Source organism: Mastigoproctus giganteus, chromosome 2 (genome assembly GCF_048544385.1).
Source record: "Mastigoproctus giganteus isolate SK-2022 chromosome 2, ASM4854438v1, whole genome shotgun sequence".
NCBI classification, from domain to species: domain Eukaryota; kingdom Metazoa; phylum Arthropoda; class Arachnida; order Uropygi; family Thelyphonidae; genus Mastigoproctus; species Mastigoproctus giganteus.
In genome coordinates this window covers 197,664,395-197,679,447 of record NC_143576.1, presented here as the reverse complement: position 1 = coordinate 197,679,447, position 15,053 = coordinate 197,664,395, and the positions used below count along the sequence as shown (strand labels likewise).

Sequence of the window (15,053 nt, the reverse complement as noted above, 5' to 3'; positions counted from 1 at the left end):
GAGAACAAAAATTGAGTTTTCTTTAAGTGCAGACGATAATCCCAGCTCTTTATTAACTCGAGCTTCCAAAACCCGCCAAAGAGGTCGCTTTACACTAAAATTATCAAATCTGTAACAATGCAATATCAGTATCAGCCGATTTCAATAAGCAAACGTTTCGCACATCTTCCCGCGTCCACACTCTCAGTTAACTTCCCTTTAAAAGCAGCTCGGTGTGTTCCCTAAATTTCAACGCGATCCATCAGCGAAACCCAAGTGGGTTTTCCGATCCAAAAAAAAGAGAAAAAAAAAATAAAATAAAAATAAATATCCAAATACGGCAGCGAGGCTACACTTCCGTCCTTTGTGCGCATCGTAACTGAATGGCGGCAGAGCGGACCACCCTCAACTGAGGCGCCAACAGACTTGTAGAAAGCTAGTTATGCCATTACGACTATCAAAGGAAGAAAGCGATATCGCCACTTTACGATACTCCTACCGCTCGCAAACGCGCCGTACTAGGAATGCCACCCGCGGAGAACTGCGACACATATTAACCCGTAAAACACACACGCACGCACGCGCGCACACACACACACACATCCCCTGTCAGGCAGTCCGACAGAGACAAACCAACCTGACGTATGCAAACATCCTACCGGTCACGGAGGGCCATCAATCAGTTCGTGTAAGAACCCGTGCACACGACACCGCCAACAACCCTTTAGCATTAACATTTTTTTTTTTTTTTTTGTGTGTGTGTGTCGCACTTTTCTTCCTGGTGTGTGACAGTTTTTCTTGTTCTGGATTTCTTTCACGTCAGCCGGCGCAAAACGTGTTTCAATCTAACGATGCGGTCACACACAGCAGACCACCTACTGCAGCGTGAACTCACAGGGGGTGGGTGGATGGGATGAGACTCGACGTCATTATTCACCGCTTTAGGACGTTTGCATGTGCAAAAGTCTATCTTGTACCGCGTTAAAGAGAGCAGTGGTATATAACGAGAACCTTAATAATAATCACAGGGGTTAAAAATTAAAACCGCAACCAGATGGCAGCACTTTTAAATCAGAAATAGAATTTCGGTCTTTAAAAAATTCCATATATAAAAATCCTCTGGTTATAGATTCGTTGGAACAAGCTGTTTTGGGGCGTCTAGATCCTCTCGACTAGGGTACCGAAGACACGTGCCGCGCGCGCTGGCTTTGGGGGTGGCATTGTTGCGGGATGTACATTGACATTTGTGTTTTTCGAAGTTCGTTGTAAACAAACATCGTAAATGAAGGTTTCAGTGTCACAACCTCATTCTCTGCTCACTCATGGAATGGAAGATAAATGAGTAACTAGCTTGTGTAAACGAAAATACTTAACGTCCATTATCCTCACTATCATCAAAGTGTATCTTTAATTATCTGTAATTTGATAGTTAAATGTAAATATTTTGTTCTAAAGCAGCCGAAATAATATTTTAAACAGTGTTCGTGAAGTATTTCCCCTCATTAGCAGAATTTGTAAAGAATCGATTCAAATAAAGCAAATAAATATACGAAATCAACAATGACACGTGAGCAGTCGATTGTTGCGATTAATATATGTGGAATCAACAATGTACGCGAGCAGTCGATTGTTGCGATTAAAATCAATGAAATGAACAATCACGCGTGACTCTGAGCGAGCAGGAGATTGTTGAGATGAAATATGGGAAAGGAAATCAACAATTAAAACGTGTCTCTGAGCATGCAAACAATTGCTGCGAATCCAACAATTGTTTGTCAGTTGAACTTAACAATAGATCGGTTTTGTTTTTAATGGCGCGTTGGCAACTTAGGCCATAATGTACCTATTGCAGTGTTAGTTGGTCTATTAAACGAGTGGATTCGAGTAAGATGGTATTTGTTTATTACTTTTAGGAAAGTGAAAATGATCATTAATATCTGGTTGGTCGGTCGGTCTCCCAGAATCTGTTGCAATGTTAGTTGATAAGAAGAGGAAGCAAAGACGAGAAAAGAAAAGTATTTGTCGTTCGCTTAGGTATAAAGGGCATTCGATGATAAGATGTTTTATGATAAGTAGTGGAGTTAACAACGTTTTAATTGTTGATTTCCTTTCCTATATTTCATCTCAACAATCTCCTGCTCGCTCAGAGTCGCGCGTGATTGTTGATTTCATTGATTTTAATCGTAACAATCGACTGCTCGCGTATCATTGTTGATTTCATATATTTTAATCGCAACAATCGACTGCTCACGTATCATTGTTGATTTCGGTAACATACTGAGGCAATGCGGATTTTAAACCGCGTTTTCTACTTGTCAGTTAAAAAAAAAAAAATCGTCTGCCTAACTCATACTGGGAGTTAATTCCATTAAAAAAAAAGAAAAAGAAAATATTTGCTAGGCATAATAGAGCGAACAGGGAATTTAATTTGCTGTAGTAGTCCGTAAATATCCGTCTATTAAAAAACCTTCCGACTTTTTCGTTGTGGTCGTAGCCGCCAAAAGAAATGGCCCCGAACTATTCCTTTCAGAAGTATTCCTCGGAAGGCCTTGCTGTCCAATGTTCTCAATTAAGCCGCGGGTTTCTTCAGCTCTCTTCCAGATCAGGATGCGGTCAATCATTCACCCGGCTCTTCATTCCAGCTGACCGCTTCGCTCGACGTCACCGCTGTATATATCGGAAACGGAGGCCCGCGAGCGGCTAGGGTCAGATCGACGCTCGCTAAAGATGAAAGAAAACAGCTTTTGGAGGGTAAAACGTAGAATGCGTATTTATAAACGCGTGCGCAGGCGTCGGTAAACCATTTCGGCACAAAAAAAAAAAAAAAAAAAAAAAGAAAGAAAGAAAGAAAAAGAAAAAAAATCCGGCGACTATAAAATGAAAGGAGGGAGCGATCAAGAGCACGGAAAGGTGCAGTGTATGAGTCAGCGGAATCTACGGCTTGTGTTGCAGTTAATCCTTTTAATTCTTGTGTGGTGTGAGTAGATTGAAGTTTTTTTTTTTCTCTTTCTTCCCCCCACCACTGAAAGCTTCCTTTTTTTTGTTGTTTTCATACATTACATCATTTTGGGAAGCAGAAGGACAATAAGAGAGACAGAGAAATTGGTATTTTCCCCATTTATTTATTGTTACTGAAACATACCCGAGTTTGGACACAAATTCTGTCTTGCAGCCACTATCGTCATGAATTTTAAGCTTTTGAAAACAGCTTTATTTTTAAGTTTTTAAAATAATTCTGTTGCGCCAAACTACATGAAATCAACAGTTATTTATAACTGAGCGAGCAGGTAATTGTTGCGATCGAGTAAACGAAATCAACAATACGCAGTTCTGAGCCAGCAGACAATTGTTGCGAATTCAACAATTACATAAGTTTTGTAACAATAGGACAATCTTGTTAAGATTATACAGGCACTGTGAAAGCCATGTTTTCTATAGAAAATTCTCAATTTTCAATATAGAAATATTCTCAATATAGAAAATTCTCAATTTTCTATAGACAATTCTCAAGTTTAGGAGCATATTTTCTTATGACGAGATGGTTTACTTTGAAAAGTTTCATTTACTCAATTGCCTTATCCTTAAAATTTCTGTCTTTCCTCCTCATTTTGGTTAAAATCGTAAGGCGTCTCACAAAGTGGTACACTTCGTAAAATGGGCCATTGTCGTCTATTATTCTATAAACAAAATGCATGGCATTGTCAATATTGATGCTGTACTCCTTAAAGAATGCTTTCCCGCATGAACAATAACTAATGTAAATCGTTCATGCTGGGAAATCTTCTCTGGCTTTATATGTATTTCTTTTCTACTTGAAAAGAATGTATTTTGAAACACTAGTTTCTTAGGCCTTGAAAAAGCATCCTCTTTCTAGGCCGAAACTTAATCTCTACTATACTTTGGCTCTCAGATAAACAATGATTCTAAGACAGCGGGTGCTAACTTTATGGACCCGACCCCTTGCATTTTTCGTTGATATTTGAACCTGCTAGTATATGAATGTGAAAGATGGAGCTTCAGAACAAGATCAAGATGTGACTTTCGTATGGTTTATCACGCACTATGGCTGTATAAGTGTGTATTCAGTGGCCGATTTGAATGTTATGAGGGATGAAAAACATAGGGGCTTATTTCCTCCGCCTGAAATCAGCTAGCAACATTTTCGATTGAAGCTGTTACGAGTTCCTTCCTTCTCTGATAGGATTCGAACTCAGACCTGCCCAAGATAGTGACAAGTGGTGAACGTGATATACTATTCACGAGGGGTGGCGAACCACACTTTATACCATCTTTTCCTCTCATTGTTACGCTAGGCACAATTAAAATAGGTGTCTAAAATGATGGCAACTTTTTAAATTGCAAGCTGGCAAGTTCTAAGGGACTCGAATTCCAACCTTTTGTTATCTGACCACTTCGTGACAGTGGTTGGCTTCTGGCTGGGTCCGAGATGAGTTCAGTTGTTTGAGATTAGGCTCCGAGTTTACTGGAGAAAAACCTTCCCTGAGACTTAGTGATTCGGTCACCGTGTTACAAAAAAACTCAGGAAGCACGCCCCCCCCCCAAATCCCGATGGGAATCGATCACAGTATGTTGGCTGCTAGTATTGACCAAGGAATGTCGGCTTATGTTCTTTGCCATTCTCTTGCTTTTCTTCTTCTTTATCGGAATGCATTCTGCTTTGGATGCACTGCTTGTGTTCCAAAAGGAGTTTGTCTGTTTGGAGTACGACAAATATCCGTGGAAAGCGACGAAGATTCACCTTTCCATCTCGGGCTACCTCAGTCAGCCACTTCGAATAGGCATTTTCAAGCCACACCTGGCGTCACGAACGGGATTAGAACCCAGACTTAATGAACGGCAAAGTGACGTAGTCGCTATTCTCCCATCGAGGCATCTTTTAATCCCACATTTGGTGACAATACTGTTATGGATTACATCGTTAATCTGTAGCGTAATCCACAGATTTAGTCCTAAAGCACTTAATTAGTCTTAACTGTAAGGGATTTTTGCCTCATCAAAGATTTGAAAAATTCCTTTTGCTTCTGTGTCCAAAAAAAAAAGAGCACGTGTAAAAAGGCAGGGGGAGGAGGAGGAGGAGGAGGAATTTACTTGTTCAATCTCTTCATCTGTGCCCCTCCTAAATGGGGGGAGGGGTGGAGAAGAGAAGAGATGAAATACGCCTACAAATAAAATCCTGTCGTTAGCTACATTTAATAGGAAGTTCATTCTGTCGATGAAAAGGCTTAGCACACTCTTCTTCCCCCCCTCGTATTACACGTAGCTAATATTCGTTTTACGTTATTATTTCTTTGTTACCGCCTTAATTACTCGTGATAAAAATCTTTAGTACAGGAATTCTGGGAAGTCATACGAAACCCTCCTTTTTAAAAGCTTCGTTTTAATTAGCCGACGATAAACTAATTACTCGCTGGAAAAAACTGACACGTCTCAAAAAGCAGAAAGCGCCATCCGACACGCCAGACAAAGGATTCCCGCGCAGCCTACAAAATACAGTCGCTACTCCCGCTGCCTGCATCTACGGCAAACGCCAGGCCAGCTAAAGCAGGGGGGGGGGGGAAGGAGGAGGAAGAATACACGTGCGAGAGAGTTTTAGAAGCGAAATGCAGCAAGCCCCAGTGACCACACGTTGACTGAGCAGTTAGGCCTATCACGGGATGGATTTAACCACGGATTCCTCACTGACAGCTTCCGACAAATGACTTCGTGTACTCTTGCAGTCCTCGGCTGACGACGATTCCGGTTACGGGTAATGTTACGCGCTCTCGGGGAACCTCTTGTTTTTGTTACGGTTCTGTCCGGGGTCAATCGAACGCAGTTTTTTTTTTTTTAATAATTAAAAATCGGTGTTTTTAATGAGGTTCAGATGCGGTTCATATTGGACCATCAGCTAGGTGTTCCCTTGTATAACTTGGGGTTTCCCAGGCGCTCGTGGGTCTCTTTTTAACAGGTTGGAACTAATGATAGCTGAAGGTTCATAAAGTGTGTGTTTAATTGGGAAGTTAATGAAAGGATCTTACATTACCGATCTTTGACCTTTATGGGATTTTTTGTTCGTGGGAGACTTGGTGGGTTCTAGTTATTATTTACACTTTGCAAGCATCCCTTTTGGTTTAGGAATTTTCTAGAGTTTTATATCGATATGGAAGTAGGTTTTTGGGGATTGGACTTTTGAAAGATGAATTGCGGACATGTTCCAACGGTGGTAGAATCTCTGGCCTCTGTGTACGAAGTCCCAGTGGGGTATTTTGAAGGAAGCATTGTACAAAATTAGTAAGAATGTATCTATCGCGGACTAACTGCAATAGATTTGTCTGTTTATGCTGGAAGAAATTCAGTTTTCTGGAGTTGGTGAAAAGATTGTGACGAAGTAAAGTCATTGTAGAGTTGGCTGTTGGAAATCAGAATGGGGAAATAATAATAAAAAAGAAAGAAAAGCGAAGGAACACTCGAGAAAGTCAAGAACAAACCAGATGGAGGACGTGAAAGACAGTACTTGAAGGGTTATAGAAGAGAGGTACCAACGTGAACCGGAGGACTTAAACTGTGGCTTAACAGAACTCTACTTACATATTCCCTTCCTGTGTATTTTAGAAGAAAATTCTCGGCTATTTTTCAGAAGAGGGTGCGCATTCCCTGTGATAAAAGATTACGTTAGATTACGCCACTAATTTGGGACGGATTCATGCAATTAATGATTGCCTGGAGTGCGCACCCTGCTCTGAATTTGGACCAAATTCTCTGAATATTTTAATGAGAACAGAACAGATGGAAAGATGGTGGAAAGTGTAGGATTAGTTAGTCGAAATCCCAGGTCCACAAGTCGCAAAACGAGCACAAAAGCAGATCTATCTCTGGATAAGAATCAGGAGGTGGAAATGTCAAGAGTTACTAAGAAACAAGAGGATTTGTTCGAAGTACGGAACATTCAGACTGTCTACACTTGTTAACGGATGTCGTGACGGAGGAGGAAGGGGGGGGGAATCTGCAAGACAGCAGAATCGTCTGGATTCTGCTGTCTTGCTAACACACTAACCACAGTTACAGGTTTACTAACCACAGTTACAGGTCACAGTTCATTTACCAAAGTTCGATGTGATGATGAAGTTTGGTTTATCAGTTATTGGTACTTTAAAGTTTTAAAAAGGACATCGCTTATGTACTTAAATGACAGTAGCCGTTAAAAGAGAGGTCAAAGAAATTTGTGTACCGTCAACTACGAATACTGGAGAAGTGACAGCATCCTTTGGTCTCTTATAATCTAAACGTTTATAAGGATTTCAGGAAAGCTTTTGACACCGTTGCGTACGGAAGATTACTGTACAAATTGGAGCAGAACGGTATTAAGTGTAATTTGCTACAATGGATAAAAGGATGGTTGAGTGGGAGAAGACAGAGAGTGGTAATCAGTGGGTGCTGCTCTTCTTGGACTAATGTTATTAGTGGAGCCCCACAGGGTTCGGTGTTGGATCCACTGCTGTTTTGTATATTTATCAATGATATTGATGAAGGTATATCAGGCTTAGTGTCGAAGTTTGCAGATGATACAAAGGTTGGCAGGGTTGTTAATGACAGTAATGGCAGTGTGCTACTGCAACAGGATCTAGATAATTTGGGCAGATGGGCTAAGAAGTGGCAACTGAAGTTTAACCTTGACAAATGCAAAGTACTGCATATGGGTAGAAGTAACCCCAGAGAAACGTACCAACTGTGTGGTACTACACTTAAGGTGGTAGAAAATGAAAAAGACCTGGGAGTAATTGTGCAGTCAGATATGAAGCTCTCTGAGCAGTGTAGACAGGCTGCCAGGGCAGGTCATGGGGTTTTGTCAATGATATATAGGAATTTTGCTAACAGGGAAAAGGAGGTGATTGTCCCTCTGTATAAGGCCACGCCTTGAGTACTGCGTCCAGGTCTGGAGGCCCCATTTTAGGAAGGATGTAGATTTGCTTGAGCGTGTACAGAGAAGGGCAACAAGATTGGTGAGGGGAATGAAGGGATCCTCTTACCAAGAGAGGCTTAAGTTCTGCAAATTGCAGTGGCTGGAGACTAGGCACCTGCGCGGTGATCTGATTGAGGTGTATAAGGCCTTGAATGGGTTGAGCACTCTGAATTCTGATGGGATCGTTCCATTTGTTCAGAGTACGAACCTAAGGGGCCATAAATTCAAATTAAGAAAGGACAGATATAGAATAGATGTGCGGAAATTTGCCTTTAGCCAGGGGGTGGTTAATTGCTGGAACAAACTTCTATCTGTCGTTGTGGAAGTTGATAGGTTGAATAAATTTAGGGAGGGAATGGTGTGATTTTTTTTTTTTTTTTTTTTTTTTTTTGGCTGATGCTGCATACACTTGCTTTCTTGCATCACATGCCACTACTAGTAATCTACATTTATGGGAACATGAGAGAACTAGTGGGATATAAACATAGCTCCACGTGTATGTGTCCAAAGGGGTCACATCTACGCTGTCTTTAAGCATGCGAGTACTGCTTAGTACTCTTTATGGATTCACTATCCCGCACATAGTCTACAGGGACGGACCAAAGAATTTTTGCGTCCCGAGCAGAAAGATATATATATATATATTTTTTTCATGATTTGTAAAATTTGGCGCCCCTTAAAGAATAGCGCCCCGGGCAAGGGCCCTGCTAGACCGTACCTTAATCCGGAACTGATAGTCTACCTCTTTATGTTCGATTCTGTACCTGAAATTGCCGACCCTTCTCAATAACGCGTAGTTTCACCGCTACGAAAACATCCCACGGATTTTATAATCCGTATTACATCCTTAATCCAAAAATCCCTAATCCGCATACTTAATTGCTCCCCCCCCCCAAAAAAAAACAAGACAAACCACATCGCGAGTTAACATGAAACTACCGAGACCGCGAAACAAATTTACCGTACGGCACCTCCGACAAGAGAAACGCCATGGCCAAGGGCTTCCCGATTCTTCTCGTGCGCACGAGTCATCAGCGGTAAATCGTTTTCTACCAAATTAACCGTTCGCTCACTCATCCATCCCGGATTCTGAACACGACACTTACCTTATAACTGCCAGTCACTTACGTGTGGTCACATCTCATACATCACCCCTCCCCCCCCCTCACCAAATCTCGCGTATCATCCCCTCTAACTTCTAGAAGTCGTAAGCACGAGGATTACTCATATTTAAGGTCACTCGGCGTAATCCAGGTAAACACTAGCAGCGATTGTTCAACTACATCCTGACCGCGGTACTTGAAAGAGAGAAAAAAACCAGCAGAAACGCCGCTAGTTCGTCTTGTTTCCATCACATACTACCAACGCTAAGCATCACATCACCTGTCTCGTCCACCCGCCGGTTTTACGGCCGTAGGGGGAAAAAACAGACGACGCTTCTCACCGGCATTTACTCCACTCAGATACTTATAGCATTTCCGATCGTGCGGGCATGGTTGAGCTGCCCTGTTTTGACCACGCTCTCGTTCATTACCCAATCCATCACTTAATATTAAAATCTTCAAAAGATACGCGCAAAATTTATTTTGGTAGATTTAAAATTACTGCTTCTATTATTATTTTAATCAAGATGGTAACCAACAGATCCATTCCCATGTTTATCAAAGAAATCTGCTAAGCTGGCGTACAGATGCTTTACATTTATCATACGTTGTAGGGAGCGTAGTGTACACTTAGGTGTCTTTGTAAGGTACAGGAGAGCAATGGCGTTTTTTTAATCCATCGCTTTGTTTTAACTGGATAGTGATAAAAAAGGAAGGTCAGTAACTTCCGTTTGAAAGCTTTTCATCCATTCTTATAACTACGCATTTATTGCACGCAGTTCAATTGGATTATTAGCGATTTCTAATTGTTGATCAGCGTAACGCAACAATAGCTTAAACAACAATAAAAGCTGCAACAATGAAAATTAATGTTTAAAAAAAAATTCAATAACAGTTCTTATAATCCTTAATTCTCTTTTAATTGTGATTAATGAATCGGTATCGTTTAATTGGTTCATTAATTAAACGAGTAAATGCTTTAATTTATCGAAAATCATTCAGAAATTATCAATGTTTATTTATCTCGAGCGAAATACAACAAATATGCGCAGAAAATAAAAAAAACATACGCAAAGCAACAATCACATTAAATGTAAATTTCATCAAAAACCATTAAAAAAAAAAAAACCACAACAATAACGCGCGTGCAAACAATAGAAATGAAAACTGACTACAACTTACCTTGTATAGATATTGATCGTATATCTGCGTCATGTTGACTCTTTTTGTTCTTTGATTAACTGTTTAAAAACGATTTCCAGTTTGTTGACTAGTCCTGTTTGAGGGATAACAGTTTTAAAGACACTTCAAGTTTTCTCCACGGATTTATAAATAATAATAATAATTAAAAAAAAAAAAAAGAAAAAGAAAACACGAGAGAGAAAAAAAAAAAACTAAACAAAAAAACGTTTCTCAAAACTTCTCAAACAATCGAGTAATTGTTAACAATTGGCTGCAGACGACCGGAATGTAGTCCTCTTGAAATCAACATTTACAACAACAAAAATCGATAGTGACGTCAAAAGCGTTCTCAACTGTTTAAAAACAATAAATAATCCGTTTCTCTATTTTTATTTACTGCTTTTTTTCAGCCACAAGCTAAACAATGCAGGGTCCACCGGGGTTCATCAAAAGCACAGTTTATTTGTTTGTTTTTTTATTCTCTCTCTTCAAAACCGCTAATTGCTGGCCGCTAGAAAAATCCTCGAGGCACAAACAGCGAATACTTTCATTAAAAGGTAATCAACAGGGGGCTGCTAACAGGTGACACCAGGCAGACAGAGAGAGAGAGAGAGAGAGATTACGCGTGTCGGTTGGCAGCAACAGCAGCAGCATCGGAAGGGACGCAAAATTGACAGGACATCTTTCACCTTTTCCTGTCTTGTCTGGGGGACATTTAACAACACCAGGAAGAGCTAATCACACATGTGTGTGCACCCTTGTTACGATTCAATCACTCGATAATAATCTCCGGGCTATATCGGGACAAGAGCTACGAAAAGCGGCGCACCGGACATGCGACCCCCGTGGGAGTGTCACGTAAAGACCAAGAACATGCGGACAGGCCACACAGCGCTGCACCTCGCAGGAATACATCTCTCCCGGAGCGAGTAGCCCTCAGTGTTCGTAGCATGCCACCGTGAGCCGGCGGTCTCCCCATTACATCGTTATTGTTGTCGGAACACGGAACAGCCTTCTTCCAATAGTCGAAGCCATTGCGGCGGCCATGATCCGGCCCCCATTATGATTGGCTGTTGCTCCTAGCGATGGGATTGTCCCAAATCGGAAGGGAGGTGGAGGTGGGAGATGCCTGCCGTTTCCCTAATGGGGCGGAGCGCGTACAATAGCTCCGTCATAAGAGCAGTTTTGTCACGTTGGACACCCATGTGCCGCTTCGCGAGAATTCAATCAACGTGTTAATGGAACCGTGACTCGGGGAAACATAGCGCGCGCCTGGCAAGAGTCTTTCTCTCTCTCTCTCTCTCGGAGAGTGCGAGCAGAAGACTTTAATAAACACGCAGCAAATGAGACACAGTTCTCGACGTGAATCCAACACGTTGCCGATGTGGGACGCTAAATAGTGGTAGCGTTTGTGGAGAGTACGAATAGTTAAGTGGGGTGGTTGACGTTTAAAGGGGGGAGGGGGAGATTGTTTTAAAAGTGATTGGCTTTTCCAGATCGATTGATGGCCAAGTGAAGTCGATTACAAATTAATCTGGCTCAAATACACTGTTCATTAACTCGTAACTATTAACCAGTATAATTATTAACTATTAATTGTCTTAGTATAACTATTTTTTTTTTTTTTTTAATGTGTGAAGTTACTCGGAGTTGTTTTTGTGTTTGACGTTAAGCCTAACTGTCATAGGCTCAGATGCTTTTTTGATTTGAAATGAAGGCTCCTAAGTTTAACTGCAAAATCCCCTTTGTTTATAGTGTGTCACGTGTTTTTTTATGCACTGTTAGACACTAAAAGTGATCTGCACTTATTAATATAAATAGGGGAGGGGGAGTTAAAGGAGGTGAGCTACCATTTTTCCCGAAATCGAGTGTTCCCCCTTTTTTTTGAATAAGTATACACAGAACGGCTGGGAATTGCGGGTTGTTTATCTAGATACGGATAACCCCCCCTCCCCTGCCTCTAATTTCAGTTGGCACATATTGTTAATGGCAACAACGGGCCAGAAACCTACGTGGACCAAAAAAAAATGTTAATCATAAACGTGGCTACGATGGTTCCCCCATATTCGAGCAAAGATTAGCGCATAAATCCGAAGAAGTAAGCGGATTAAGAAAGAAAGGAAGGCATGTTGGCACACACTGCTCGTGCAGCTAATTCTGCTGTCTCGTTGAACCGCAGACAGCTCGCGAGACATCGTACACCTGCTTACCAAGTGCTTAAGGTAAACATCTCAGATAATTGCAAAATACCCGGATGAAGAGAGAGAGGCAGATCTTCCTTAACAATGATCTCGGTTATTTTAACCAATTCTCACCCACAAAGTGCCTATTTCAACAATGTAGCAGAAAGCACTACGTCATGAATGACGTCATGACCAAGCGTGATAGAGCAGGCAACGTAAGATCGGGGAAAGTAAACAGAGATTCGAGCAGGACCGGTCCTTAGTAGGACACCATACAGATTGGGTAGATGCCTTCAATCCAATACGAATAACCCCTCATTGTTCTCTTTTCTCCCCACCCGGGCTCCTGAACTCTAGGACCGGCCCTGTATTCAGAAAACGCCAAAGCTATTTATGGAAGGGGTAAACTGATCCCCGAGATGAAACCATATCTGTTGGCGGGTTGAAGCGTTTCAACTCCGTAAGTTATTCGCCTTTCATCGTAACAGGTCATTTGATTCGGATGAAGTCAACTTCTTTAACTCGTACGCGGCAATCGAGAGAGAGCCTCCCCCTCCCCCTTCCCCGAACGTAAGTCATCTACTGGTGGCTTTCCGCCTGCTTATTTCCAGTCTCAGCCACAGCAGCAGGAAGTAAACAAAGTGCACGCACGAGCAAGTTTCTGCTTCCGACACGCGGCTTGCTGCAGTTTCTCCACATGTCGCGGGGTGTGCAGAGACAGTGGCATGTCGTCGGGTCGTTAGCTGTATAAATGATAATCGTACTCTCGTGTGGGTCTGCGTGGTGTGACAGTGCACACAAGCGAGTGCCGTGTCTGTCTACGGGCGAGTTTAAAGGGGTCACACTGCTAGCGAGTTTGTAGGTCACAGTTTCAGTGAAACGGACGCTTAAACGTGTTTGTCGTACCGAACAGTCCTGCAGATGTGTGTAGGAGAGTGTAGCAACACGTGCCTAGCTGAGACAGACGAAAGGACAGTTTCGCAGGAGGACAGATAGAGAGAGAAACAGCAGAGCACGTGGGAGATAAAGTAAAAGTTGATTTTTGGAAGATCTTTTAGGTTCGGACATCTCAGATGGGGAGATGTTCTTTAGTAAGGAAAGGTGGTTATGTTTTTTAAGATTATAGACAGATAGGTCTTAGTTCAACAGTTGTTCGTTTTCGGGGGATATTATTACCTTCGGGAGAAAACTTACAGACAGTATGTTTTAGGGATTTAAATTATAGATAGCGTTTTAGGGATACAGAAATCCCATGATTTCCAGACATCGCAGGATTTGATGTTTTAAATTACAGACCGTACACTGAGTGGACAGAAATCATGGGATACCTACCTAGTAAAAGATTGGGCCCATCTTTCGCCCAGATAAGGGCAGTCACGCGACCATGTTTGCTGCACCGCTGTCCATAATTCCATCGCATTCCTGGGTGAAGGATCCAAAGCTCGAACGGACCTTTCCACAGCATCCCGAAGATGCTCCACGGGATTCATGTCCGATGAACGGGAAGGCCAATCCATTGTGGTAAAATCAACAGAATGCTCTTCGAATCATGTACTAGTCACCACAGCTCTGTGGGAAGTCGCATTGTCTTGTTGGAAGTCCATTGCCCTGTGGGTAAACGATGACCATGAAGGGATGCAGATGGTCTTCAATGATGGACACATAACCTGGACCATTCAGAGATGCGTCTAGACGTACCAGAGATTCCAATGTGTGCCAGTTGAACGCACCCCACACTATTGCCGACCGTCCACCTGCCTGAACAGTTCCTTGTTGACATGACTGATGCATAGCTTCGTGCAATTCCCGACAGATAGGCACCCTCCTGTCTGCTCGAAATAACTGGAAACGGGATTCATCGGACCAGGAGACCAGTCTCCAATCATCCAAGGTCGGTGCCGATGTTCTCTCCCCCAGTTGAAGCGTAGAGGTCCTGCGTCGTGGTGTTAGCAATCGGACACTGGTGGGTCGGCGGTTTTTTCCCATAACCTATTGCGGCTAGTGATCGCCTGATGGTCTTGGTGTAGACATTTCTGGCACCTCCCTTGTTGAAGTCGGTGGTGATTTGTGCCAATGTCGCTCTCCGGTTGGCTGAAACAATGCAAGACAGACGTCAATGGCCACGCTCATCCACCATCTCCGAAATGGCGTATTCCCAATACACTCTTTATACTGTAGAACGGAGTTAGTGCAATTTCTTTACCACCTCCACGATAGAGTAACCCATTGTCCGGCACCCTCTACCATCCCTCTTTCAAAGTCGGTTAACTCACGACGTTTTTCCATACTGACATCGAATTACCGTCTATGTGAATACAGTGTACCTATATATATCTGCCAAGTGGTGGGTTCGTCCACTAGCGAGAAGGGTGACAGCATCGCGTTGTCCAGGAACCAGGTAACTCCAATGAATACTGTCCTTTCAGCGTATATTTTAAAAATAAAAATTATAAATTGTTTTTTTTTTTAGAGAGAAATATTCTGTTTTAGGAAAGTACAGAGAAAAATAATAGCAATAGACTTTTGGAAGAAAACTGCAGATTGCGTTTTAGGGAGCAAAATTTTTTTGACGCAGAGACGTGGTGTAGGGGCGCTACTGGGTCGCTGGGAGTTTTTTTTATAAAGGACTTTATCCTTCTTTATAAT

The 15,053-nt window shown here is 42.2% G+C and overlaps 1 protein-coding gene across 1 annotated transcript in view; it reads right to left on the bottom strand.

Moving 5' to 3' along the window:
- The window catches only part of LOC150089898 (TOX high mobility group box family member 3-like), a 284,523-nt gene extending 274,106 nt beyond the window's left edge, over nucleotides 1-10,417 (bottom strand). The window contains exon 1 of the mRNA XM_090389696.1: nucleotides 10,225-10,417. Coding sequence (XP_090245822.1) covers nucleotides 10,225-10,257 — 33 coding nt within the window. The 5' untranslated portion in view covers nucleotides 10,258-10,417. The remainder of the gene's footprint in view (nucleotides 1-10,224) is intronic.
- Nucleotides 10,418-15,053: the final 4,636 nt, after the last annotated feature.